At 44.1% G+C, this 26,611-nt stretch overlaps 1 protein-coding gene across 2 annotated transcripts; it reads right to left on the reverse strand.

Annotated features, from left to right (window-relative positions):
• Nucleotides 1–1,121: 1,121 nt before the first annotated feature.
• Nucleotides 1,122–26,273, reverse strand: SNTN (sentan, cilia apical structure protein). Of its 2 annotated transcripts, XM_060163963.1 has the most exons (4): nucleotides 18,363–18,472; nucleotides 15,881–15,915; nucleotides 7,244–7,382; nucleotides 1,122–1,281 (listed from the first exon to the last, which is right to left on the reverse strand). In XM_060163963.1, the coding sequence occupies exons 1-4, from the start codon at nucleotides 18,470–18,472 to the stop codon at nucleotides 1,122–1,124; spliced, it is 444 nt and encodes a 147-aa protein (XP_060019946.1). The 2 variants fall into 2 exon arrangements, 1 of the variants encoding a protein (XP_060019946.1); XR_009543117.1 differs by lacking the exons at nucleotides 1,122–1,281; nucleotides 15,881–15,915; nucleotides 18,363–18,472 and adding exons at nucleotides 22,223–22,347; nucleotides 26,206–26,273 and having other exon boundaries at nucleotides 7,245–7,382.
• Nucleotides 26,274–26,611: the final 338 nt, after the last annotated feature.

Below are 26,611 nucleotides of genomic sequence, written 5' to 3' on the forward strand. Positions count from 1 at the left end.
ATAGGGGCTGTGTGTCTTTAAGACATGCCCACCTTTAGATCATATTCTCAAGGAGTCGTTGGTTAAATCATGGCCAGAAATTACAAAAATATTGGGATTTGGGGGATTTAAGTCATATTTACTTAGGTAGAATTCACATACAGTAAAATTCACCCTTTTCAGTGTGCAGTTCTAAGAGTTTGACAAGTGTGTGCAGTCATGTAACCATCACCGCAGTCAAGCTATAGAACATTCCCATCCCCCCTAAAAGTTCCTTTGTGCCTATTTGTGGACAACTCCATCTCCCAACTGCAGCCGTGGCAAGCACTGCTCTACCCCGCCCCCCATAGTTTTGCCTTTTGCAGAATGTCAGTAGAGCTTATCTGACTTTGTTCCCAGGTCTGGTGATAACAGCTCTTTTAGCATCCTGTAGCCCTTATCACAATTATAATTATACTGTATATGCAATTGATTGATGAATTGTTCATAGCCTATCTCTACTGCTGGACTTCTGCAGGCATGTCTGAAGGCAGAGATTGGCTGGTTAATTACTGTATCCTCAGCAATACCATCAAGAAGAGGTTCAACACACATTGTTTAATGAGTGAATGAATGAGGGATTCAATGATTATAAGGAAAGTGCTCTAAGACACTACTGATGCAGCAAAAGCAATGCAATATTCAGTGGTATCAAATCTATCATATTGTAAAGCACCAGAGACTATATTATTTAAACATTTTTGAAGAGTAGGCATAGACTTTTTAGTTACACTGGGTCTGAACATTAGCAATCAGAACCATCCTAGGCTACCCCAGGTGCATGATCAGTACCTTCAATTAATTAAAAATAAAATGAAAAAAATTTCAATAATTTAATACTGTCTTTTGCCATTAATATGTCTAACTATATATTTAAAGCTGTTTATTGCATAATTTTTTTTTTTTTTTTTTGCGGTATGCGGGCCTCTCACTGTTGTGGCCTCTCCCGTTGCAGAGCACAGGCTCCAGATGCGCAGGCCCAGCGGCCATGGCTCATGGGCCCAGCCCCTCCGCGGCATGCGGGATCCTCCCACACCGGGGCACGAAACCCGTGTCCCCTGCATGGCAGGCGGACTCCCAATCACTGCGCCACCAGGGAAGCCCTATTGCATAATTTTTATACTCCATATATTTTGTGGCAAATCTGACATTACCGTGATGCTTAACAGTAAGATCATGAAATCCTCAAAATCCAGCTTATTTTCTGTATGTTCGTCGAGTTCAGAAAGGAGGTCTCTGTATCTTGGTTTGGTTTCTTGTCCCGTAAGAATAAAGAAGCAAAAAAACCGAATTCATCATGCCACCTTGGTTTTACAGATAATACGCAATAGTAAACATGTTATTAACAACAGGTCAAGTTGCTACCAGTGCTACTAGTTGAGCACTGTATTAAATCTTTTCACGGGTTATCTCACTAAGTGCTCACAGTGACCTTATTGAATATGAATTATTATTTTCCCATCCTACAGAGGCAATGCCAGAGACTCAGTGAGAATGAAGTGATTTGCCCCAAGCTAGGCAGCTATGAGTGCGGAACCAGGATTCAGCTCATTGGCTACCCGATTCCGGAACCCACACTCAACTGCTACCCTACTTCTCTACAGATACAGATACTGTTATGGTTTCAGAGTACAATCCCTTTGTTATTGGAGGTATCCACTATGTGCTGCACTGAGCATAAGATTATCCAGAAATATGGAATAAAATATGCTAAAAGAAAATATGTGCTTTGGAAGATTGTTCAGCCCTAAGTTTGATCATGAATCAAACCCAAGTTCATAGTCATCAGCAACAGAGTGAAGGAAAACATGTGAAGACACCTAAATGGAGGGGATTTTCAGTTCCAGCCACAGCTCGTGAAATATCTTCCCAAGTGCATCAAAAACGTTAAGGTCATTTGATTCACTGCATTTAGTTTAACCCCAAACACTCATCCATGTGCTGGCTGCAAAAAAACCCATCACAGCAATGACTAAGGCACTTTAGGAGTGATGATACATTCCTCTTACAGGCTTAGACCTTTCATGTTTCTCTAGGCTGTTCCTCAAGAGGTCACACCTATCAGTGAGGGTGAAAGGACCTGTGTCTGTCTCCCTCCAGGAAGAGCTGGAGATAAGACAGAGAGAGAAGCCCTTTACTAGCGTAAAGCACTCTGTTTGCTCAAAGGTCAGAGATGGCTGGAGGTCTTCCTCCTCTTTTTGCTGCATATTTTAAGACCACGGAGCTGGAGGAGGTCCAGACTTCTTGGGGCCTGACCCACCATCTTGCTTTTTATCTTCTTAGCAGTGTTTTTAGGTGCTCAGTTTTACTATCTCTGACTGGCTATAGAGGGCTAAGTCAGATACCCCAAATTATGTTTAGGCTTATGAGAAAGGACATATTCCTTTCAGACCCAGGCCTCAGCCAGAAGGTCTGGCTCCGTTTACCAGAGAACCCTGTGTGAGGATTTAGGAGAAAGCCCAGTTAGCGATGGAGACTCTTATGCTGTACCTGCCTGAGGGACTCTCACGGGGCGGAGCTGGGTGGTTGGTCCAAGACAGCATTCTTTTTTAACTAACTAATTAATTAAATTTATTTTTGTTGCACCGGCTCTTAGTTGTGGCAGGAGGGCTTGTTAGTTGTGGCGTGCGGACTTAGTTGTAGCACGCGTGCGGGATCTAGTTCCCCGATCAGGGATGGAACCCGGGCCCCCTGCATTGGGATCATGGAGTCTTACCCACTGGACCATCAGGGAAGTCCCCCAAGACAGCATTCTGACATGACGCTACATGTCTGCTCAGTGGAGGGAAGTTATCACCACTGAGACTGAGGATGCCAGGGATGAGCAGTCCCCTCAAGTCCCCTGAAATCAGTCTCTGCTCTCATCTGGAGGAGAGGGCGGGATGGCACCGTGGTCTGGCTGAGTCGGCTGCTAGAGATCCCAGAACGGCTGCCTTTCCCGGTTTAGCCTACACTGAGGGACACGAGGCTGGAGGTGTCTTTCCTGGTGACTTCGGTTTTAATTCTTTTCCTCTGATGTTCTCAGAGGGATGGCGAATCACATCAGGATGATCCGTCTACTAGGTCCTCATTTTCATACTTGTTAAAAGCTCACTGAGGTTTTGCCAGCTACACGCAGCATTCTTTTTCTCTCTAGTATCTGTCATTTCTTTCGGCCTCTGATGTAAGCCGGTAATATAGGATTTGTTCTCCCACCCTCTCTGTAAAGACTCCCCAGAACTTTGGATCTCTTGTCTAATTCTGCCTGATGTTTCTGGCTGAAAAAATAGCTTTTCTTAAAAAAATTATTTCAAAAATGATATGTGTTTAATATTGGACATTTAGAAAAAATAGGAGCATGTAAAAATAACCCTTTACCCCATTACCCAAAGATAGCTTACTATTATTAACATTTCTTTCCAGTTATTTTTCTGTGTCTCACACTGTAGTACTTTGTCTCTTTCTCTCTCTCTCTCTTTCACACTCACAGACACACACACCCAGGCACACACTCCTTTTTAAAAAAATTTATTTTAATTAATTTTTAAACATCTTTATTGGAGTATAATTGCTTTAAAATGGTGTGTTAGTTTCTGTTTTATAACAAAGTGAATCAGCTATACATATACGTATATCCCCATATCTCCTCCCTCTTGCGTCTCCCTCCACCCTCCCTATCTCACCCCTCTAGGTGGTCACAAAGCACCGAGCTGATCTCCCTGTGCTATGTGACTGCTTCCCACTAGCTGACTATTTTACATTTGGTAGTGTATATAAGTCCATGCCACTCTCTCACTTCGTTGCAGCTTACCCTTCCCCCACCCATGTCCTCAAGCCCATTCTCTATGTCTGCGTCTTTATTCCTCTCCTGCCCCTATGTTCTTCAGAACCTTTTTTTTTTTTTAAGATTCCATATATATGTGTTAGCATACGGTATTTATTTTTCTCCTTCTGACTTACTTCACTCTGTATGACAGTCTCTAGGTCCATCCACCTCACTACAAATAACTCAATTTCATTTCTTTTTATGGCTGAGTAATATTCCATTGTATATATGTGCCACATCTTCTTTATCCATTCATCTGTCGATGGACACTTAAGTTGCTTCCATGTCCTGGCTATTGTAAATAGTGCTGCAATGAACATTGTGGTACATGACTCTTTTTGAATTATGGTTTTCTCAGGGTATACGCCCAGTAGAGGGATTGCTGGGTCATATGGTAGTTCTATTTTTAGTTTTTTAAGGAATCACCATACTGTTTTCTATAGTGGCAGTATCAATTTACATTCCCACCAACAGTGCAAGAGGGTTCCCTTTTCTCCACACCCTCTCCAGCATTTATTGTTTGTAGATTTTCTTTCTTTTTTTTTTTTGCGGTACGCGGGCCTCTCACTGTTGTGGCCTCTCCTGTTGCAGAGCACAGGCTCCGGATGCGCAGGCTCAGCGGCCATGGCTCACAGGCCCAGCTGCTCCGCGGCATGTGGGATCTTCCCGGACCGGGGCACGAACCCGTGTGCCTTGCATCGGCAGGCGGACTCTCAACCACTGCGCCACCAGGGAAGCCCTGTTTGTAGATTTTTTGATGATAGCCATTCTGACTGGTGTGAGGTGATACCTCATTGTATTTTTTTGTTTTTTGTTTTTTCAGTACGCGGGCCTCTCACTGTCGTGGCCTCTCCCGTTGCGGAGCACAGGCTCTGGATGTGCAGGCTCACGGGCCCAGCCACTCCGCAGCATGTGGGATCCTCCCGGACCGGGGCACGAACCTGCATCCCCTACATCGGCAGGCAGACTCTCAACAACTGCGCCACCAGGGAAGCCTCCTCACTGTAGTTTTGATTTGCATTTCTCTGATGATTAGTGATGTTGAGCATCCTTTCATGTGTTTGTTGGCCATCTGTATATCTTCTTTGGAGAAATGTCTATTTAGGTCTTCTGCCCATTTTTGGATTGGGTTGTTTGTTTTTTTGATATTGAGCTGCATGAGCTGCTTATCAATTTTGGAGATTAATCCTTTGTCAGTTGCTACATTTGCAAATATTTTCTCCCATTCTGAGGGTTGTTTTTTGTCTTGTTTATAGTTTCCTTTGCTGTGCAAAAGCTTTTAAGTTTCATTAGGTCCCATTTGTTTATTTTTATTTCCATTTCTCTAGGAGGTGGGTCAAAAAAGATCTTGCTGCACACACTCCTTTTTAACTTTATTATGGAATAATTAACAAATATAATTGTATACATTTAAAGTGTACAGTGTGATGGTTTAATACACATGCGTTGTGGAATGATTACCAAGATCAAGATAATTAACACATCCATCACCTCACAGAGTTAACTTGTGTGTGTGTGTGCGTGTGTGTGGGGAGAATGCTCAAGATCTACCTCAGTGACCTTCAAGCATGCAGTACCGTATTACTAACTATAGTCACCATGCTGTGCATTAGAACCTCAGAACTTATTCTTCTTAAAATTGGAAATTTGCACCCTCTGACCTATACCACGCCACTTTCCCCTTCCCCTAGCTCCTGGCAACCACCAATCTATTCACTGTTTCTATGAAACAGGCTATAAAAAAAATCACTTGTGGAATTAAAAAAAAAAGCTGATTTCACACACACTCTTTTAAAACAATCATAGATTCACGGGAAGTTGTACCCTTGACCCAGCTTCCCCCAGTGGGTGGCACCTTATATCACTGTGGTATGCTAAAACCATATATATTTATATCTTAAAGGAACTATAATACTGCTCTTTTAAACGTCTCAGAATACACATAGAACCTGAGAGACTGTTTACTTTTAAGTTTTTTCTTGCTCAATCTACCATTAAATGTTGGTGGTTTAGGTTCTGTGTGAGGTCCTCCTTTTTTCTTATGCATTTTCCCTAGGCTACTATTTTCCAAAGTTTGAACATGTACTGCTGGTAGAATGTAACACAGCTTTAGGTGATGCAAGAATAAATATTAAATAAGAATGAACAGTCATCTATATTTTTTTTACTACCTTCCACTTTTACCCACTGAATTTACATTTAAAATGGTGATCAAGGCTCCTTATAAAATAATTTCCTTTAAGTAGAGCGTTCTCTTAACAAGTTCTAGGTACATTATAATACAGGCTATAGGCAGATATGGGAAAAATATTGAAGATGGTATTCAGGTGGCTGAGGTTTGAGAAAGATGCCTCTAGATGATTTAGGTCACTTCCTTCTGTTCAGTAACCATTTTCACATTGCCCACTCTCACTGTTACAGATCTCTATTCTGACCTTCCCGCTCACATATCCTGTTGCTGTCCGAGTTTCTCCACTTGACAGTTTCAAGGACATCTTAAACTTGACACGTGCTAACAGAACTCATCACCTGCCCCCACCTCCCTCCCTACCTCAAATCTGCTTATTCTCCAGCCTTCCTCTTCTCTGGAAACGGGACCACCGCCCACTTCCTCCCACGGTCAGAACTGAGGTATCATATTTGTCCCCCTTGCTCTTCAGCCCTCATGGTTATCAGATCCCGTTCATTCCACCTTCCAGATGCCTCACATATTTGGTGCCTTAGTCCAAACCAACATCTTCTGTTTGGATTCCCTCCCCACGGTTCCTCTTTTCTTCGTTTCACTCCCCATCCCAACCACAGTCTCATCTCCTACTGCAGCTGGTATAATTCCTTCGACCCGGATTTAGAAACTTCCCTGGCTTCCTCCTGCCCTCACGCTATGCCTCTGTAAGAAGTGGCTTCTCTTCACCCCCCCGGTCTCCTCTTCCACTGCTTCCTACTTCCCTTCCTCTTCTCACCAATACTTGCCCTCATAGGTCTTTGACATGCTTTATGCCAAATCCTCTGCCGGGCATGCCATCATTCTCATCCTGCACACACCCCGCCCCCGGTCCCTGCTCACTCTTGATCTTCTTCTTCAGATCTTAGCTATACCTTAATTTCCCAGGAGCTCTTTTTTGACCACCAAGCCCAAGATGGTCCCTCTGTTTTATTCTGTCACTGCACGTTCTACTCTTTCACGGTCCTCTGACTATTTCTAATTACTTTTTCAGCACATCTCTCTACTCTGCTGGATTGTTAGCTTGTTCACTGCATTAACCCCAGGGCACAGCTCATTTCCTGGCGTAGGGTAGGTGTCCAATAAACATTTGTGGAATGAAGCAACATAATGGTAACTTCGAGCTGGAGTTGTTGACTCTTTGGGCCAGCCGTTATGGCGTGGCCCCCTGTTTCTTGGTACCTATTAGTTCTCTTACCTCTGTGAAATTCCTATATTGGGTTTGCAGTAGATTTTTGGCAGTAGCTTTCCCAAGTTTGCCATCAGGGTCAGAAAAGTTTCTGAAAATCATAGCGGCAGTGGCGATGGCTTTTTCCAGATCTGAACCATTGCGTAGAGCTGTGAAAGAAGAAATGTACAACTGTGTAGCCTAGGTTAGAAATGACCCTTCCCCAGACATGAGGCTCTACCTTCCAGGGGAACTTAGGGAACAGGGATGGAAGGTTTGTGTCAATGTGATCCTGGTCTTGGGCTCTTTGCCACCTATCTGGGAGTGGGACATGGGGGAGTTTGATCCTTGACCTTTAAACCATGGAGAACAAAAGTCCCTCAGTAGCAATTAGAATTAGTAGAATTAGGATGAGATTTATCACCCTCTTCCCCTGTGACCTTGGGAAAACACCTGACCTCTCTAAGCCTTGGTCTTCCGACATGTAATTTCATTCAGTTATTCAACAAATCTTTATAGAGCATCTACCGTGTGCTTGGCTCAGTCCCTGGCATTAAGGATACCTCATTGAATAAGACAAAGTCCTGCTCTTGTGGAGTTTATATTCTGTGTCAGATAGAGCATCACCACATGCCAGTGTGATAAAGGAGAATGATATCCAGGACAAGTCCTTTGATATCATGATAGACAAGGGATCTCTTTGAATTATGGCCTCAATCACAGTGATCTAGCTGGTTTCTCTGATTTAGATTCCTTGAAAGGATGGTACTAGCTGAGTCCCTTCCAGTGGGTAGCACATAGTGAACTCTGAGAAGTGCATGAAGGACAATGAAGAAAAATCTTATCCTCTCTGTTCTCTCAGTCCCCAATACATCCCCTATTATAGAACTTTTCCTGCTTTACACTTATTGCATGTTTAATCATCTTTCTCTCTAACTAGAATACAAGCTCCATGAGGCCAGAGATCATAGCTTTTTTTATCACTATATTCCCAGTGACCAGCACAAATGCCTGCTATGTAGTAGGCGCCAGTAAATGCTGTTGAATGAATGAATAGGAAGAAGAGAAAACAAAATCCAACAGCTTTCTGCCCAGGTAAAGTGCAACAATCATGGATTCAAAGAAAGATGATCAGTCAGATATTTGTGACTTTTGTATCGAGCACTTACTGTGTTTCTGGTACTTTCTGAGCTGTTCAGCACATAGAAGTGACAGAACCAGATGTGGCCTCTGCCCTCATCTATATTACAATCTAGTGGGGTAATAAATAATGATCAAGAGGATATGTGTGTATATATATATATTTGTTTTATACATATTTGACAATTATTTATTTATCCATATACACATATATTATGCATACTTGCAACTTGTATGAGGCAAAGAAGGTATAGAAACAGAGGAAATAGAAAATTACAGAGTAGGTCTCAGAGGAAAAGCACTGAGATAGGTTGTCTTGGAGGCATCTACTGTATAAGTAGATTAATATTTAAGCTAAGGCCAATACGGTGCGAAGGACCTGCCATCTAAAGGGTGGGGTGGGTCAGCCTGGGATTAGGGTTGTTTTGAGTGTTCCAGGCCCAGGTAACAGCATATGTGAAGGCTCAGATCAGGAGTCTGGTACATTGGAGGAGCTGAAAGGAGACAGTTGTGGCTGGAGTCTAGAGGCTGAAAGTGTGTTTCATTAGAAAGGTTGGCAGGGGCTAGACCATCCAGGGCTCCTAGGTTCTGGAAAGGAATCAGGATTTTCCATCAGATGTACAGAGAGGGCATTAAAAGATTTTAAGCATTTAGTTTTTTTTTTTTTTTAAATTAAAGTTCAATACACAACATGGTTAATCAACTATACCCCAATATAAAATAAAAATTAAAAAAAAAGTTAGATGGAATGACAAGAGTTAAGAGGAATGGATGAAGGGAAAACAACTGTGGACCTTCTCAGTTTTTACTGTATCTCTGAACAGGACTCCGACTAAACGGTAAATGGTGTATATAAACATCTGCCAAAGCATTCTAATCAATGTGTTGGCCTCTCTCTCTCTTGCATGAGGAAATGTATGTCCTCTCCATCCCCCCGTGTCATTTCACCCACAATTAGGCCGAAGCTTGAGGCATTCGGACTTCCTGGTCCCGCAAATGGATAACTCTTTTTTGCCCCCCCAACTCAAGAGTACCCACTTATTTGCTCCAAGCTAGAGCAAGTCAAGGACATGTGTGTAAGCAGCAATCTGGTTGGGATAGGAAGTTGGAGCTGCCATTTATTGTGCACCTATTGTGTGCCAGATACTTTAATAAATTGTATATTTACTTCTCATAACCACCATAGGGATTATTATACCATTTAAATTTTTATTGCATTTTTAACCTTTTTATTTTGATATGATTATAAATTTACAGGAAATTGCCAATAAATACGCAAAAACAATCTCCCGCACCTGTTCCCCCAAGAAACATCTTGCATAATTACAGTACAACATCCAAAGCAAGGAACTGACATTGATACAATCCACAGTTTGTTCAGATTTTACCAGTTACATATGCCCTCATCCTGTGTGTGTGTGTGTGTGTGTGTGTAGTTCTAGGCAATATTACCAAATGTGTACCTTTGTGTAACTATCACCACAATCAATATACAGAACTGTACCACCAACATAAGATTCTCTCGTAGTAACCCTTTATAATAACAGCCAATCTTTCTACCTGCCCCCTCCCCCATCCCTAACCCCTGGCAATCACTAATCTGTTCTCCATCTTCATGTTACGAAACAACACATGTTCTGTGAATGGAATCATACAGAAGGTCTCTGAGAATGGCTTTTTAAACTCAGCATCATTCCTTTGAGTTTTTTTTTCTGTTTTTATTTTTTTATTGGGGTATAGTTGCTTTACAATGTTGTGATTCCCGTGCGTTTTCTTAAAAAATAAATTTATTTATTTGATTTTTGACTGCGTTGGGTGTCCGTTGCTGCGAGCAGGTTTTCTCTAGTTGCAGCGAGCAGAGCTACTCTTTGTTGCAGTGGGCAGGCTTCTCATTGTCGTGGCTTCTCTTGCTGTGGAGCATGGGCTCTAGGCGCACGGGCTTCAGTAGTTTGGCCACACAGGCTCAGTAGTTGTGGCACACAGGCTTTGTTGCTCCACGGCACGTGGGATCTTCCTGGACCGGGGCTCGAACCCATGTCCCCTGCACTGGCAGGCGGATTCTTAACTATTTTGCCACCAGGGAAGCCCCTCCCTTGCATTTTATCCAAGTTGTTGCATGTAGTGATGGTATTTTCCTTTTCATTGAGTAGTATTCCATGATATGTATGTACCACATTCACCACCAAAGGACATTTGAGATGTTTACAGTTTTGACTATTTTAGTCCCCTTCCCACATAAAGTTGAGAATAAGTTTGTCTGTTTTTTTTTAAAACAACTTGAATGTTGTTATATTTCATTAAACTTAGAGAGCAACTTGGGGAGAACTGATATCTACTATGTTGACTCTTCCAACCCATGAACACTGTATGTCTCTCCATGATTATACCATCGTATAGATGAAGAAAGGATAGGATCTTGCTGAGGACACATTAATAAGTGGCAGAGCTTGAATATGAATCCATGTTGAAAACATAAGCCTTAAGAAGACAGGAATGTTTTGCCTGTCTTCTCTTCTGTGTAAACTTCAGCACTCAGAACAGTGCCTAGGATCTAGGAGGTGCTTCACGAATCTGTCGAATCAACGTCTGCAGAATCCGTGCCCTTAGCTTCTTACTCCTTGATTTCCTCTTTGGTTTCTGATCCTCAGTCCCATCCTGACCTGTGGCTTCTATCTGCTAGTCCAGTGGCTGGCTCTCCATCTAGACTACTATCCCAGACTCAGAAAGTTCCCTGCTTCTTTGCATTCAATTTTTAGCTCTTTTCCCTCCTACCCTTATCCACCTCTTCCCTTCACTTCTGCCACATCCTGAAACCCACATTTAAAATTGGGATTTTTTGGCTTCCCTGGTGGCACAGTGGTTGGAAGTCCGCCTGCCAGTGCAGGGGACATGAGTTCGAGCCCTGGTCCAGGAAGATCCCACATGCTGTGGAGCAACTGAGCCCGTGCGCCACAACTACTGAGCCTGCAAGCCACAACTACTGAAGCCCGCACGCCTAGAGCCCGTGCTCCACAACAGGAGAGGCCACTGCAGCGAGAAGCCCGTGTGCCACAACTACTGAGCCTGTGCTCTAGAGCCCGCGTGCCACAACTACTGAAGCCCATGCACCACAACTACTGAAGCCCTCGCACCTAGAGCCCGTGCTCCGCAACAGGAGAGGCCACTGCAGTGAGAAGCCCGTACACCGCAACGAAGAGTAGCCCCCGCTCACCACAACTAGAGAAAGCCTGCGCACAGCAACAAAGACCCAATACAGCCAAAAATAAATAAATTAAAAAAGTAAAATTGGGATTTTTTTCCTCAATTACCTAAGATTTTCCTGCTCATCAAAAACAAGGAGATGGCATATTTCTTTTATCTCATGTCTCCCTTCCCTGGAAGGTGGGGTTGAGGTGGTGAGGAGCTGTATGGCGGTAACTTGGCATTTAAGCAGCTAAAGAATAAACTCTGTTTATAAATAGTCTTGCTTTTAAGAAGCAAAGTGCTTAGAAGAAACACCTTAATTCCTTTGGAGGTAAATGTCCGTTCTGTAACTTTTACCAGTTGGTTTATTTATTCATAACCCAGAATAACTAGACAGGGCTTTCGTATGGGTTGTTTTGCTGGGTCTGAGACTTCTCATGGGGAACAGTAACCTCTTCCTCTCCTGGCTGTGCCCTTCTGGAAAGGAACGGGTGAGCTTCCAAGCTGTGAGTGAGCTTGCAAGTAATGATGGACACCTTTCTTTTTTTCTTTTTTTTGCGGTACGCGGGCCTCTCACTGTTGTGGCCTCTCCCGTTGCGGAGCACAGGCTCTGGACGCACAGGCTCAGCGACCATGGCTCACGGGCTCAGCTGCTCCGCGGCATGTGGGATCTTCCCGGACTGGGGCACGAACCCGTGTCCCCTCCATCGGCAGGCGGACTCTCAACCACTGCGCCACCAGGGAAGCCCTAGACACCTTTCTTGCTTACTATGTGCCAGATGCCTTTCAAACATAAGCTTATTTAATGCTTCATAAACCCAGAAGGGTAGGTACTATTTGTGTCTCTATTTTACGTATTGGAAACTGACACATGGAGAGATTAAGAATCTTAAGGTCACATTGCTCCCGGGTGGCAGAGGAAAGATTCGAAAGTCTGTCTGCCTTCAAAGGCCACAGAAAGATCTGCCACTTTGGAATAACTCCTTCTAAGGGCATCTCCATGGAGGCTGCGGAACCAGACGTTCCCCAGTCCTCTGATGAAGTTCAGGTCTGACGGCTCTCTAAATGGGGACTCCATCTGGACTAGCCCACTTCTCTTCCTTCTCCTCCATTCATTTTAACACAGCATGCATTTTCCCTGACTGTAAAATAACATATGCTCGTGGTAAAAACCGAACTAGAAAAAAATTGAAAATAAAAGATAAAAACGAACTCCGCTTATCCTACCAATACTGATGAGACTTTGTGAGGCGTTGTTTGGTTTCCTCTTTTTATGGTTGGGTTCTTCCCTTAATAAACTCAGTGTGTTGCCTCCTAATTCCTGCCCTGCCTGCCTCACAGAGCTGTGGGCGAATATGTGAAAGCATATTGTAAAGAGCGAAGCGCCATTAAAAATGCAAAGGATTGATGTTTCTTCTTGGGTCTTTTATTGCCTCTCTTGCCTTTGGAAGGCGGGTGGGGGGTGTGAATCCAGGCACATCACGTCTACATTTCCTGCTAGCTCCTACCTCGCTTTTTATGCTTTAATAATACTAAACTGTCTGCAGTTCCTTACACACTCTGTCCTCCCAGCAAGTACTTATTGCCGGGCCTTGTCCTAGTTCTGGGGACAGAGCAATATTAAAAGAGAACAACTCCTTGGTTCCTGGAGCTTGCATTGTGATGGACGATTATGGAGCCCACGCTCTGTATGCCAGCCACTTCTTTATGGGGTGTATATGATTTGACTCATTTAATTCTTACATCAGCCCTCCGAGGTGGGTTCCAGTATCATCTCCACTTTATAGATGAGGAAACTGAAGCACAGAGAGGTTAAGTAGCTTGCTTAAGGTCACACAGTCTGTTTCCTCACCGTGATGCATGATACCTCTAGATCTCGTTTTGCAGGCAGTGTATCCTGCAGGATTCTTTCCCAAACCCTGGGATAGGGCTACCTGCCCCTCCTTTGTGCTTTTCTACTTCCCTAAACATAAGCTTGTCATAACCTTCAGACTGAAACACTGTTTATCTGTCTCAATTACCTTCTAGATCAGTGCTGTCCAAAAGAAATGTAATACGAGCCCGAATTATAATGAAATTTTTTCTAAGTAGCCACATTAAAAAAGTAAAATGATGCAGATAAAATTATTTTCGAAATATATTTAACCCAATTTATCAAAATATCATTTCAGCATGTCATCAACATGAACAAATTACTCAGATATGTTACACTTTTTTCTACTAAGTCTCTTAAATCTGTCATATATTTTAAACTTGCAGCACAACTGGATTCAAATTAGCCACATTTTAAGTGTTCCATACCCACAGGTGGCTAGTGGCTACCATATTGGACAGCGCAGCTCTAGACTGTATGTTCCCTGAGGGCAGTCACTGCATCTTATTTATCATTGCCTTCATTCCCAGGCCCTGGCGTGTTGTAGGCCTTAGCATAGACATGTGCTGAACTGAGCTGACTTGAACTTGAGAACAATCCCTGCCTCTTTCTCCTCACTTGCCCTGGAAAGTGGAACCTAAAATGTGAAACATTTCATCTAGTGAGTTCCTAACACTTTAGTGTAGTAGAAACACAAACCTCAGTACAGCAAAGTGTCAGAATCACCTCATTTTAGAACTTTTCTTAATATTAGTTATTTTTTCAAACAAAGAAATGAAGACCTACAGGAGAAACGTGGTTTTTCCCAGTATGCATCAGTCGTACATGGCAGAACTAAAAATTAGATCTCTTCTGTTTTCTTGCTAGATCGATAGTTTCCCCAATACTCTAGCACTTTTCAAACTTTTCCACGATAAAACTACTTTGGATGCGACAGGCAAATATGTACTCAACACCCATTTCTATCCACCTCCCCCAAGAGATCAAGGGCATAAGCCCAAACAGCCAGAAGTGAAAATGTGGGTTGGTACTGACTTCTATTCCATGATCTAGCCCTGCTTGATTTCACTGAATAACACTTAAAATTACCATTGAATAAAATACATTCTGGCAAGATGAGCCATATTTATCCTGTGTTTTCTTAAGGCATGGGAATAATGTGGCCCAGTTGTCTACTGTAAGGAGTCTGGTGCCAGGAATGATGTGTGTGTGTGTGTGTGTGTGTGTGTGTGTCTGTGTGTGTGTCTGTGTGTCTGTGTATTGGTGGGCAGTGTGGATGAGAGAGAGTTACACTCCCCCCTCAGCCTCTCAGAGGAGGCTGTTATATGAGAAATGCCATGGGTATTTATCATGTCATGGACATGATATTCTGTCATTGACATTATCAAAAGTGCCTGAAATTGTGAAACAGAAATCATAGGTCTCTTGTGTTGTGATAGTGTAACAATAATATTCTCACCAAGATGAAGATTTATTTCAATAGAAATATAAAGCATCTCCTCTGGAGACATAGACCAGCCATCTAGGAGGAAAAATAACTGCAATATAATAGAATCCAGCTGTGCTTGTTACTCTATAAAGAAGCCACATGTTTTGGAATAAGATAATGATCCCAGTGTATGAGTATATTTTTTCTTATACTGTTATTTCCATGACAGCATTGTTGGCTCTAAAAATATTTTACCTATAAAATGGAATGCTGACGGCAAATGTTTACACCTTGGGAGTTTGCCACACTATGTCTTGATCAATCAACAGAGGCAGTTGGGGACTGATTGCATCCTGAATACCACTGAAGGTTTATGAGTCAGATGCTGACTTGGACACACTGAGGATACTGCCCATGGAGGGCCAACTGGCCATGGTGGGATGAACACTGAATTAGGAGTCAGGGATCCATGCTCCTATTATAGCTGGGCCTTTAAATTTGGGTGAGCTAATTCCTACCACTGGACCTCAATTCCCAAATGTTTAAAAAGAACATCAGGGACTTCCCTGATGGCGCAGTGGCTAAGAATCCGCCTGCCAATGCAAGGGACATGGGTTCGAGCCCTGGTCTGGGAAGATCCCACATGCCGTGGAGCAAAAAGCCTGTGTGCCACAAGTAGTGAGCCTGCTCTCTACAGCTCGCAAGCCACAACTACTGAAGCCTGCATGCCTAGAGCCCATGCTCCACAACAAAGAGAAGCCACCGCAATGAGAAGCCTGCACACCACAAGGAACAGTAGCCCCCGCTCGCCACAACTAGAGAAAGCCCGCGCGCAGCAACGAAGACCCAATGCAGCCCAAAATAAATAAATAAATTTATAAAAAAATAAAAACAAGAATAAAAAGAACATCATAAATGCCTGATGATTTATCTACAAGTTCTCTTACATCGTTGGCATTCTTTGGTGTCCTATTATTTTTAACTCTTGGCATGCTCTCATGGTAGAGAAGAAACACATACATCTCTGTCACACCAGGCCTTACCTTTTATTAAAGCCAGTTGTTTGGATATTGAAATGCTGCCAACAAAATGATAGAAACATAATGATTCTAGGAGTTTGGGTATTGATATCAGCATCTAAAGTAGAGCAATATAATGATTTAAAAATTAATTTATTTTCAGTAAATCTGCCCTGAGCATTCTGGTGGAGCTGCCATCTGTCTTTCAAAATCCTTTCTCCCTTTGTCACATGGTAAAGAAGTACAATACTCGGCAATGGCTGGCCCACATATCCTAGCCTTTTGTGCAGCCTTTTGTGACCGTATGACCAAATGCCCTCCAATGGAAAAGGAGCAGAAGAGAAGTGGTTGCCTTCTATGCAGCCTCTTCCCGTGCCCTTTCCTGTTTCCAGCCAATTAACACAGAAATTATCAGGAGTACTTTGCAAGCCACAAGCCCCATCAGCCTGTGTCCCTACATGGTGGCATGGAGTAGGACTGCCATCCACCTGGAACCCTGACTCTGAACTGTCACATGAAAAAGAAAAAAATAACTTCTTGTTCTGTAAAAGACTGAGGATTTGAAGTGTTATTTGTTCCAGCAGCTTAGCCTACCTAAGAATCTACATACTGTGCTAGGGCGTGGGGACGCATCAGTGAATGACTGAGATGTTCCCACACTCTTGGGGCTTAGAGTCTAGCGCAGAAGGCAGATGTTCAACCCGTGATTCAATACAGAGCAATGGCAGAGCGCATACAGAGGGCAGGGGAGGACTAACCCAGTCTACAGGTCAGGACTAACCCAGTCTACAGTCTACAGATTCAGCCAAATGAATCATTAGGTGAAGAAGGAGGAAGAGTGTTCCAAGCAGAGGGAACAGTGCGTGCTGAGCCCCGGAAGCGGGAGAAAGCATGGCAAGATTGAAGAACCAGAGGAAGAACAGCATGGCTGGAACATGGAGAGGGAAGGAGAGAGTGGTGGAAGAGGAGGCTGCAGTCACGGGTCAGGACCAGAGCACTTGGAGTGAGCCTTAGAACGGACCCAGGTTGTTAGCCTAAGGGTAGTGGGAAGGAAAGGGGTGGCATGATCAGATCTGCATTTGGGGAAGTTATTCCACCTGATATATGGGAAGGAGAGTGGAACGGGACCAGATGGGAGGCAGGGAGATGGACCTTGCTGCTCCCTTATAAAAAGCAGACAAGGGCTTCCCTGGTGGCGCAGTGGTTGAGAGTCCGCCTGCTGATGCAGGGGACGCGGGTTCGTGCCCTGGTTCGGGAAGATCCCACATGCCGCAGAGCGGCTGGGCCCGTGAGCCATGGCCGCTGGGCCTGCGCGTCCGGAGCCTGTGCTCCACAATGGGAGAGGCCACAGCAGTGAGAGGCCGGTGTACAGAAAAAAAAAAAAAAAAGCAAACAACATTTGCTTGATACTTCAACCCCCAGTGGCTGGAGTGGTTTGGAGAAAGCCAGTAAGAACAGTAGAACTTGGTCATATCTTTGACAGCTCTTTAAAGGGAACTTTTGGGTTCCAGATCTGCTTTGGCACTAACTAGTTAAGAGATCGTGACCTTTGGCGACCTCATTTTTCTTACTTGTAAAGTTAGGAAGCTGGACTCTATGATATCTTGGACTTTTTACGGCCTTCTCCATGAGCTACTCCTAATTTTCAAAAAACTCTGCACCCAGGCTTCCCTGGTGGCGCAGTGGTCGAGAGTCCGCCTGCCGATGCAGGGGACGCGGGTTCGTGCCCCGGTCCGGGAGGGTCCCGCGTGCCGCGGAGGGGCTGGGCCCGTGGGCCGTGGCCGCTGGGCCTCCGTGTCCGGAGCCTGTGCTCTGCGGCGGGAGGGGCCACAGCGGTGAGAGGCCGGCGTACCGCAAAAAAACAAAACAAACAAACAAAAACACTCTGTACCCTTATCTCCTTCATAGGACAAAGGATGTGCACTTTATCCCACGTACACTTTACACGACGTACACTTGCAACATGGCTCGTGTTATTTTCTTTTGCCACGATCTCCTCCATCAGACCGTGAGGCCCTTGACAGCAAGAGTTCTGCAGATTCTCCATAACTCCTACCCCTGGCCCAGCAGAATACCTGGCACCTGTCAAGTGCTCAAAAACTTTTTTGAACTAAAGCAGGTCCCCTAAAGGGAATTACGTAAGGAAGAATATTTTTCATTTATTAGGCATAAATTCACACATTTGCATGATCCGAAACAACTTCCCTCTCTCATGGATAATTTGAAAGAATATGTCATACCCTTAAAAGCATTACCAATTTTGATTTACAAATGTTTTTCAAGAGGCAATCAAAGACATTTGTGTTAATTGTATCACTTTTTCAGTTTGCAATCAAAGCTGCAAATTTGTTCTCTTTAATTTTCCAACTCAGTTGAAAGCGGGATTGAGGTGGGTAACAGGCACCAAACTGGCACCATTTTGGCTACCAAGTTGTAGCCATGAGCTCTGGAAATAGACCTGCAAGCTTAAATGAAACTCGATAAAGGACAGCCAAGCGCCACTGACCTTCTGGGCCTTGTCCTAGGTGCTAAAGTAGATGTTGCGGCTGCAGAAGGGTTGGGCTCCCCTTCCAAGTGGAGTGCTTGGTCCTGGGTACCGTGCATACAGCCACACATGCTCTGCTCTCCTGCTGTGTGTTGGCCCTTCCTAAGCGACAGTTACTTGCCCACTGTTACTATTGTCATTCGTTCCATGGCAACTATACAGTGGCCCTTGTAGAAGAGCCTTTCCCTAGTGTTATTTGCAGGCAGACATTAAACCAGTCATGCCATAGTCAACAAATATTTGAGTGTCTGCTGTGGGCCAGACACCGTACAAGGTACTGGGGACACAACAGTGAGAAAACTCAGCCATGGACTTTGATCCCAGAGAGCTTAGTGGTCAAGACTGATATTAATCACGTAATCACAAAAGAAGTCACCCCTGTGACCATACCGTGCAAGGGGGATGCTATGAGGTTGCTGTCAGTCAGGGAGGTGAGGGAGACATCCCTGGGGAAGTGAGGTTTGATGCCGAGTAGGATGGAATGAAGTAGGTGAAAGGGCAAGGGATCCACAGTGTAGGCAGATGGAACAGCCTGTGGTAAACCCAGTGGCAGGAGGGAGTGTGGTGATTGGGAGGGACTGAAAGAAGGCCAGGGTAGCTGGACCAGAGAGGCTGAGGGGGAGGGAGGCTCCAGGTGAGGATGAAGAGGAGGCACGGTGACTAGACGATGCAGGACCTGGGAGGCCACGGTAGGGAATTTTCACTTTATGTCAAGAGAATAGGAAACCATTTGTGAGTTTTAGGCAAGGAGGCTGATAAACTTAGATTTACAGTCTGGAGACGTCACTCAGTCTTCAGCGTGAACAATGGTTTAGAGAAACGAACAGAGTAAATTCAGCAAGACCAGTAGGAAGGCTATTTCTCTTGTGTTTGCTTAGAGCTTGCTCTGTAAAAGCTGGGGGATGTCAGCTCAGTCAAATGAGTCTGGGTCAGGGAAGACATGACCAGCGATTACTTAGATCGCTGGTGAGTTGATGGGTGAGAGGAGATAGATCTCAAGAGAAGCCAGGAATAGTCATTGTTCCGGCTTCTGCTTGGCTCCAGGGACACTGCTGTCATTACTGCATCACTGGTCATTGCTCCAGCATATGGCCACTCCACTTGCTCATTAATGGCCTGCTTCTCTTTATGGTTTTCTTTTCTGTCCTCCCTCTACCTCCCGACTAATTTCCTTAGCATTTTTCATTTAACTACGGGAGGGAGAGAGAGTTTGATTGATCTCACTAATTACTGTTGCCCGTACTGGCCAGAGTTTTAATGCCAGCCCGCCCCATCGGTTGTCAGTTAACCTATGCAATTAGCTCCCTCGGAGCAGGTGATGACACTAAGCTAGCTTCACTGCCCACGTTAAAACCAACAGCTGGTTTCCTCAGCGGAGAGCTGAGTAGGTTTCTGAGAATCTGGATTTGTAAGAAACACGCCAGATGATTCTGACATGGACTGTATTGCAGAACTGTTGGCAGTGGTTAAAAAGAGGCTCTGGAGTAGTTTGAATTCTGACTCTGCCATTTACTATCTGTGTTGCCTGGGATAAGATCTTTAAAATGGCTAAGTCTACTTTCTCATTTATAAAATAATACTTTCCTCATGGAAATACGTTTCTCATGGAAAGCACAGTGTCTGATACACAGGGAGCAATCAATAATAGACACAGAGAAGATGACAGTAGAGATGACGTGTCATCAGGATCCTGGCAGGACACAGACTCTAACTCGGATGGCATCAGAGACACCCATGAAGGGATCACTCAGCGGTCACAGTTAGGAAAATAAACATGGATGTCAAGGCACCCAGAGACTAGAAGCAATGGGAGACTTATCACTCATGTCCTGAAGGAGCAAGGAGAGGAGATCAGATGATGGAGCCCAGAGAGGGCAGGATTCTTGGAGCAGGGGCCACTTGACAGAAGTCGTGGATGAAGGGAGACAGCCGCGGCTACAAATGAGGCAAATCAGGGAGGGAGTGGGGAAGAGATACCCCAGGCTCTGATCTCCAGCCTGTGCCTCCCGTTGACCAAACCAATCAGGGAACCAGCAGGAAGGAGGCCTGGGAGGTGGAGTCTGAGAAATCAACCTCTTGGGGCAGAGACTGGAATAGGAGGGTGGGGTAAACAAATGGGCGAGAAGCATGATGATGATGATGGTGATGACGATGGTGCTGATGGAAGCAAAATACTGGGAATCAGGTTTATTCATAACCTTCTCCTCAAGACTGAATCAAACTTAGGATCAAAAAGGCGTAGCAGGGCTTCCCTGGTGGCGCAGTGGTTAAGAATCTGCCTGCCAAGGCAGGGGACACGCGTTCGAGCCCTGGTCCGGGAAGATCCCACATGCCGCGGAGCAACTAAGCCCGTGCACCACAACTACTGAGCCCGTGCTCTAGAGCCTGTGAGCCACAACTACTGAACCTGCGTGTCACAGCTACTGAAGCCTGCATGCCTAGAGCCCGTGCTCCGCAACAAGAGAAGCCACCACAATGAGAAGCCTGTGTACCATAACGAAGAGTAGCCCCCGCTCGCCGCAACTAGAGAAAGCCCGCGCGCAGCAACGAAGACCCAACGCAGCCAAAAAAAAAAAAAAAGGCATAGCAGTATTTACAGACAGTTCAGGTGATAATATATCATTTTCCCCTATACCTGAATTTCACAATATCATGGAACATTTAGACTATTTACACACAGTGTCAAAGCATCTGGAAAAAACATTAAAAAAATGTTTGGGGCTTCCCTGGTGGTGCAGTGGTTGACAGTCTGCCTGCTGATGCAGGGGATGTGGGTTCGTGCCCCGGTCCGGGAGGATCCCACATGCTGCGGGGCGGCCTGGGATATATGTTGCAAAAAGAAACCCCAGGGAATCCAGTGCCTTGTGGTTTGAATCCTGGAGTCCCTTAAGTCTGTCTTCTCTCCTCCACCTTTTACACTTGTGTTTGTTTTGCGTATAATGTCCAGGGTTTTTAGCTGTACTTAGTAGGAGGATTAGGGAAAATATGTCTACTCCATCTTCCCAGAAATGGAAGTCCCTGTGTAACTTTAGAAACATTATCTTATTTAAATACTTGCAATGTAATAACGAACAAGCTCAGAGAGCTTAAGTAACTTGCCCAAGAGCCTGTTTTCGGACCTGATACCTACAGCTTATATACCCTCACTCACGATGCTTCTTTGCCAATAACGGTACCCGCCTTTATGGAACTCCATGCATCCCGGTCAGTGTCCCAGTTGCCTCCACATACTGTGTAGCTGGGTCCTTATTTATTTATTTAGCCTCTATAATAACTTTGGTATCTACATTTTGTCAACCTATTTCTGTATGTCTGTGCTGTTGTGATGCCCTAATGGTCGGCATTGGGATGATCCTGTCTTTATAACGGGACCCTGCTATTAAACCCCTATGGTGACGGCCAGCACACTCCCACAGAAGGGTAGAGATTCAGGCTTTCTGAAAATACAGTTAGTACGTAGCAGAATTTGACCCTCACACGTTACATATTTTATGTGATATCTTTTTCGTCTGTCTGTTTTTAATCAAACAGTTATTTTGGATTTGTTATCCACAAGCCAGCAGGCACTGGGGCCCCAAGCTTGTCAACAATGCAAGGGGCTCCCTTGTCAGACTCTTCTCCTCTCTTTGGTTGGTCATTGTTGGCAAAACCACATGAAAAAAACAAAACAAAAACAAAAACGTGGCTTTGCTATGGGCCGAGCTGGTGAAGTTGCCAGCAGATGGCTTAAAGCATTTAACTACCTGCCCTGATGTAGTGAAAATTGGATTTCTGAATAAGAATGCTCGATGTTTTATTGGTCTGGGCTTTAATTATCTTACCATGTAATGGGAGAAGAAGTGAGAGCCTTTCATTTTCCACTGCTGACTGTCATTTTGCAGACCTTTCTGACGCTTGCTTGAGAGGGAAAACTGCTTCTACTGGTCACTGGAGCAGCCTGCGGCCCCTGCATGAATAAAACATGACGGGTAATTTCTGTGATGCGGCCAACACACATGTACGTAGAATCGATGCTTATTATCCCGTCAATTAACAGAGATAATTAAAAAGATTTTAAGCTTTGTGATTGTCGGGAATCCCCCACTCACGAAGAGGGTCTCTAATTTCTTTGGTTAATCCTTGGGTTCTTAATTTAGGATTTTAATGCCCACAGGGAGAAGGAATCAGACGAAAATGCTCAGCTCCAGAAAATATGCTTAAAGAGGTTTGACGTTCGAAAGACTGAAGGAATTGTTCATCCTGACGATGAAATGCTTGCCTGTATTCTCCTGAGATGGTACCTTAGGCTGGGAAAAGATTTGCTTTCAAAGTCATCTGGGAGTGTTTAATGATATACATTCAAACTTTTAATTTATTTTTTGAATAAATATCACATTTTCAGGCTTTAAACCAAACATATAAAAGGCATAGAGTAAAAATTTCCTTGCTATTACTGTGCCTCATTTCTCCAGTTTTTTTCTTTCCCCTTATAACCACCTTCATCTGAATCAGTTAGAAAGTCTGAATTTTTTTTTTTTCCCCTCAGAAAATCCCGTGCATGGTTCTCATACAGAATCGCGATTGTCTTACGTCCTTTAGGGGACCAGACACAGAATAAATGAGGACATAAATCCCGAACTATAAAACCAAGGATCCAGGGGAGACATGATAGAGTGATGTTTCCCCCTCTCTCTCCCTTGTGGACCTTTCAGAGGTTGTGTGCCTGCTGCCTGATTTCTAATAAGCCACTTTCTGTGCTTCCGAGAGCGGGAGAAGTCATGGCACTGCTCAGCTCAATAACTGGGAGTGTTTTGAGCCTTTGCTATTGTCCTGGTGGGGATCTTGGCCGTCCCCTCCCCTGTTTCCTTTACTCATTTTTTTTTTATATTGAAGTATGGTTGATTTACATTGTTGTGTTAATTTCTGCTGTACAGCAAAGCGATTGTTACACAAATATATACATTCTTTCTTTTCATATTCTTTTCCATTATGGTTTATCATGGGATACTGAATATAGTTACCTGTGTTATACAGTAGGACCTTGTTGCTTATCCATTCTATATATGATAGCTTACTTATCTACTCCTGACCTGCCCCGGGGAATTGCAGGGCTCAGCCTTCATTCAGGCCTTTCTTTTTCTCAGTTTATGTCTCCGGCACATGAATTTTCAAACCCAACAGAAGCTTTTTGCTAGGCTGGTGTTAGAGTTTGAGACTAATCTGCACTGAAGAAGTAAAATGTAGTATGATATAAATCTCCACGGGTGCTTCTGTGCTGAAGGGAATGTGATTTAACCCGGAGAGACTTGCATTCCCAGAATACTCTCAAGATCTATTTTCCTTTAGCACTTTTGTTTTACTCTATTTTGGACCACCTTCTCACCATAGTGTGTATATGGGGTTTAAATAGATGGTGTTGATCAAACTGTCCTTTTAAAACTTGAAACAGCTGGCAATATGTCTTCCTAGTGCTATGTTTGAAATTGGACGGATACAAATAAAGATAAGCAAGTTGTAAACAGAAATGGCCAATGTTGAGCCCAGCAGAGATATTAATACACTGAAGAATCTATTTGGAGGGGTCTAATTTCCCTAACACAGTATATTTCCTCCTGAGCTCTGACTCTGGGAAGTGGGGCATCAGCAAGTTGCCTTGAACCCCTTAGCGCCTGTCATGGTGATAAATTGTTACACAGCATGTCTGCTTGAGCAAATCCCACTAGCAATTTTAAGTTGCTAAGCCCTTTGTAGGATTCACAGAGCACAGAGTATACCTAAAAATAACACCTAAATAAAAATGAGCTGATACCTCAGTTACCTCCGCCTGACTATCACCGACACCACTTATCAGCAAGAATTCCTATCTATTCGTACACTCTGAGATCACCTCTTTTCAAATATCTAATTTAGAACAAGTGTTACTTTTGGAAGGAACACACTTGATAATCATTTCTTTATAGCTGCATGAGTTAGAAGGGATTCTTGCTTTATATATATACGTCCGTCCATTCATCGATCCATCCATTTACAGAGTCATCCATCATTTGACGTTCATTAACCAACACAGGTTGGGTGCCAATTGTGTACCAGGCACTGTGTCAAGGGCTTAGGGCTATCTAAATGCAATAAAGTTAATTGAGAGTAAAAATTCAGTTCCTTCGTTATATTTTAAGTGATTAATAGCCACATGTGGCTAGAGGTTACCATATTGGACAGTACAGAAGTTGAATGTCTTTATCACTGTAGAAATTGCTATTGGACAGCACGGCACTAGATTTTAAATCCTGTGTCGATGGAGAATGTGTCAACTTTGTTTACTGCTGTATTTTGGGTATTAAGCACATAGTACTTAGCATACGGGTACTCAATAAACATGAATCAATTGACTGTTTAATTGGCTGGGAGGCTGTTTTGTGAGGAGAGTCAGCTCCACTCAAAAAATGAACTGAGGCTATGTGTAGATAGTTATGTGTAGATAAAAAACATTCAAAACATCTCTCTTATCTGTGTCTTTCTAAAAGCTAATTCTGTACTGTCTGTGCTATTTCAGATGGGAATGATCTGAAACACCTGAACGATTTAATAGCTTTCATGTTTCCTTGGCAGTCCTTTCCCCGAACCGTTTCATGTTCCAGAATTTCCAAACAGTTGTGACTAAGCAAGTTGAGACATGCTCAGGTTTGTATTTTTTCAGCAATGGATGGAGTTGGTGCTTTTCCTAAAGGCCTCTAAGCATGAGAAAAGGCCTAGCTATAAATTCAGTGAATATAAAATGTTTAGTAATCATACACTGTCACTAAAAGAAATAGCTTAAGTGTTTAAGAGCTTCTATTCCAGATCACAGAGATCTGGATTTGAATCATGGCTTCACCACTTAAACCCAATAGCATAAAAGTCCTAGTTTATTTCCTGACATCACACTATAAGGTGAGTACTACTTAAAGAAGAAAAAGGAAACTGAAGCAGAGAGGGGTTAAATTACTTGCCCAAGGTCACACAGCTAATAGTTGTGGTGGAGATGTGGGTGAAACCCAGGTAGTCTGATTCCAAGGTCAGTTTTTTTTAAATACAGTACTCCCATGTGTCTGATCTTGACTTCTTTGTGCCTCAGTTTCCTCATCTGTAAAATAGGCATAATGCTACCTAGCTCACATGAATTGTTGCAAAGATAAAACTCTTGGACACAGTATCTGCCAGCTACTGTTGGAGTTGTTTTCTCTTAAAGGAAGGTATTCATTAAGAAAAACACTCAGTCTCATCACAAAATAAATATATAAACAACAAGGTTATAAGTTTTAAAAGTTTTATAAGTTTTATAAGTTTTAAAACTTTTAAAAGTTTTCTTTTACCTATGAGACTGACAAAAACTGAAAATGAGATAACATCCTCATTTGGCTAGGGAGAGGTAAAAAGGGATGCCTGGGAGCTTCCGGGAAGATGGCGGAAGAGTAAGACGCGGAGATCACCTTCCTCCCCACAGATACACCAGAAATACATCTACATGTGGAACAACTCCTACAGAACACCTACTGAACGCTGGCAGAAGACCTCAGACCTCCCAAAAGGCAAGAAACTCCCCACGTATCTGGGTAGGGCAAAAGAAAAATGAAAAAACAGAGACCAAAGGGTAGGGACGGGACCTGCACCAGTGGAAGGGAGCTGTGAAGGAGGAAAAGTTTCCACACACTCAAGCCCCTTCACGGGCGGAGACTGCGGGTGGCGGAGAGGGGGAGCTTCGGCGCCGCGGAGGAGAGCACAGCAACAGGGTGCGGAGGAAAAAGCGGAGAGATTCCCGCACAGAGGATCAGGGCCGACCAACACTCACCAGCTCGAGAGGCTTGTCTCCTCACCCGCCGGGGCGGGCGGGGCAGGGAGTTGAGGCTCGGGTTTCGGTCCGAGCGGAGCAGCGGGAGAGAACTGGGGTTGGCGTGCACACAGCCTGAAGGGGTTAGTGCGTCACAGCTAGCCGGGAGGGAGTCCGGGGAAAAGTCTGGACCTGCCGAAGAGGCAAGAGACTTTTTCTTACCTCTTTGTTTCCTGGTGCGTGAGGAGAGGGGATTAAGAGCGCTGCTTAAAGGAGCTCCAGAGACGGGCGCGAGCCGTCTAAAAGCGCGGACCCCAGCGACGGGCATGAGACGCTAAGGCTGCTGCTGCCACCACCAAGAAGCCTGTGTGCGAGCACAGGTCACTATCCACACACCCCTTCCGGGAAGCCTGTGCAGCCCGCCACT

This window comes from Lagenorhynchus albirostris, chromosome 10, assembly GCF_949774975.1.
Source record: "Lagenorhynchus albirostris chromosome 10, mLagAlb1.1, whole genome shotgun sequence".
NCBI classification, from domain to species: domain Eukaryota; kingdom Metazoa; phylum Chordata; class Mammalia; order Artiodactyla; family Delphinidae; genus Lagenorhynchus; species Lagenorhynchus albirostris.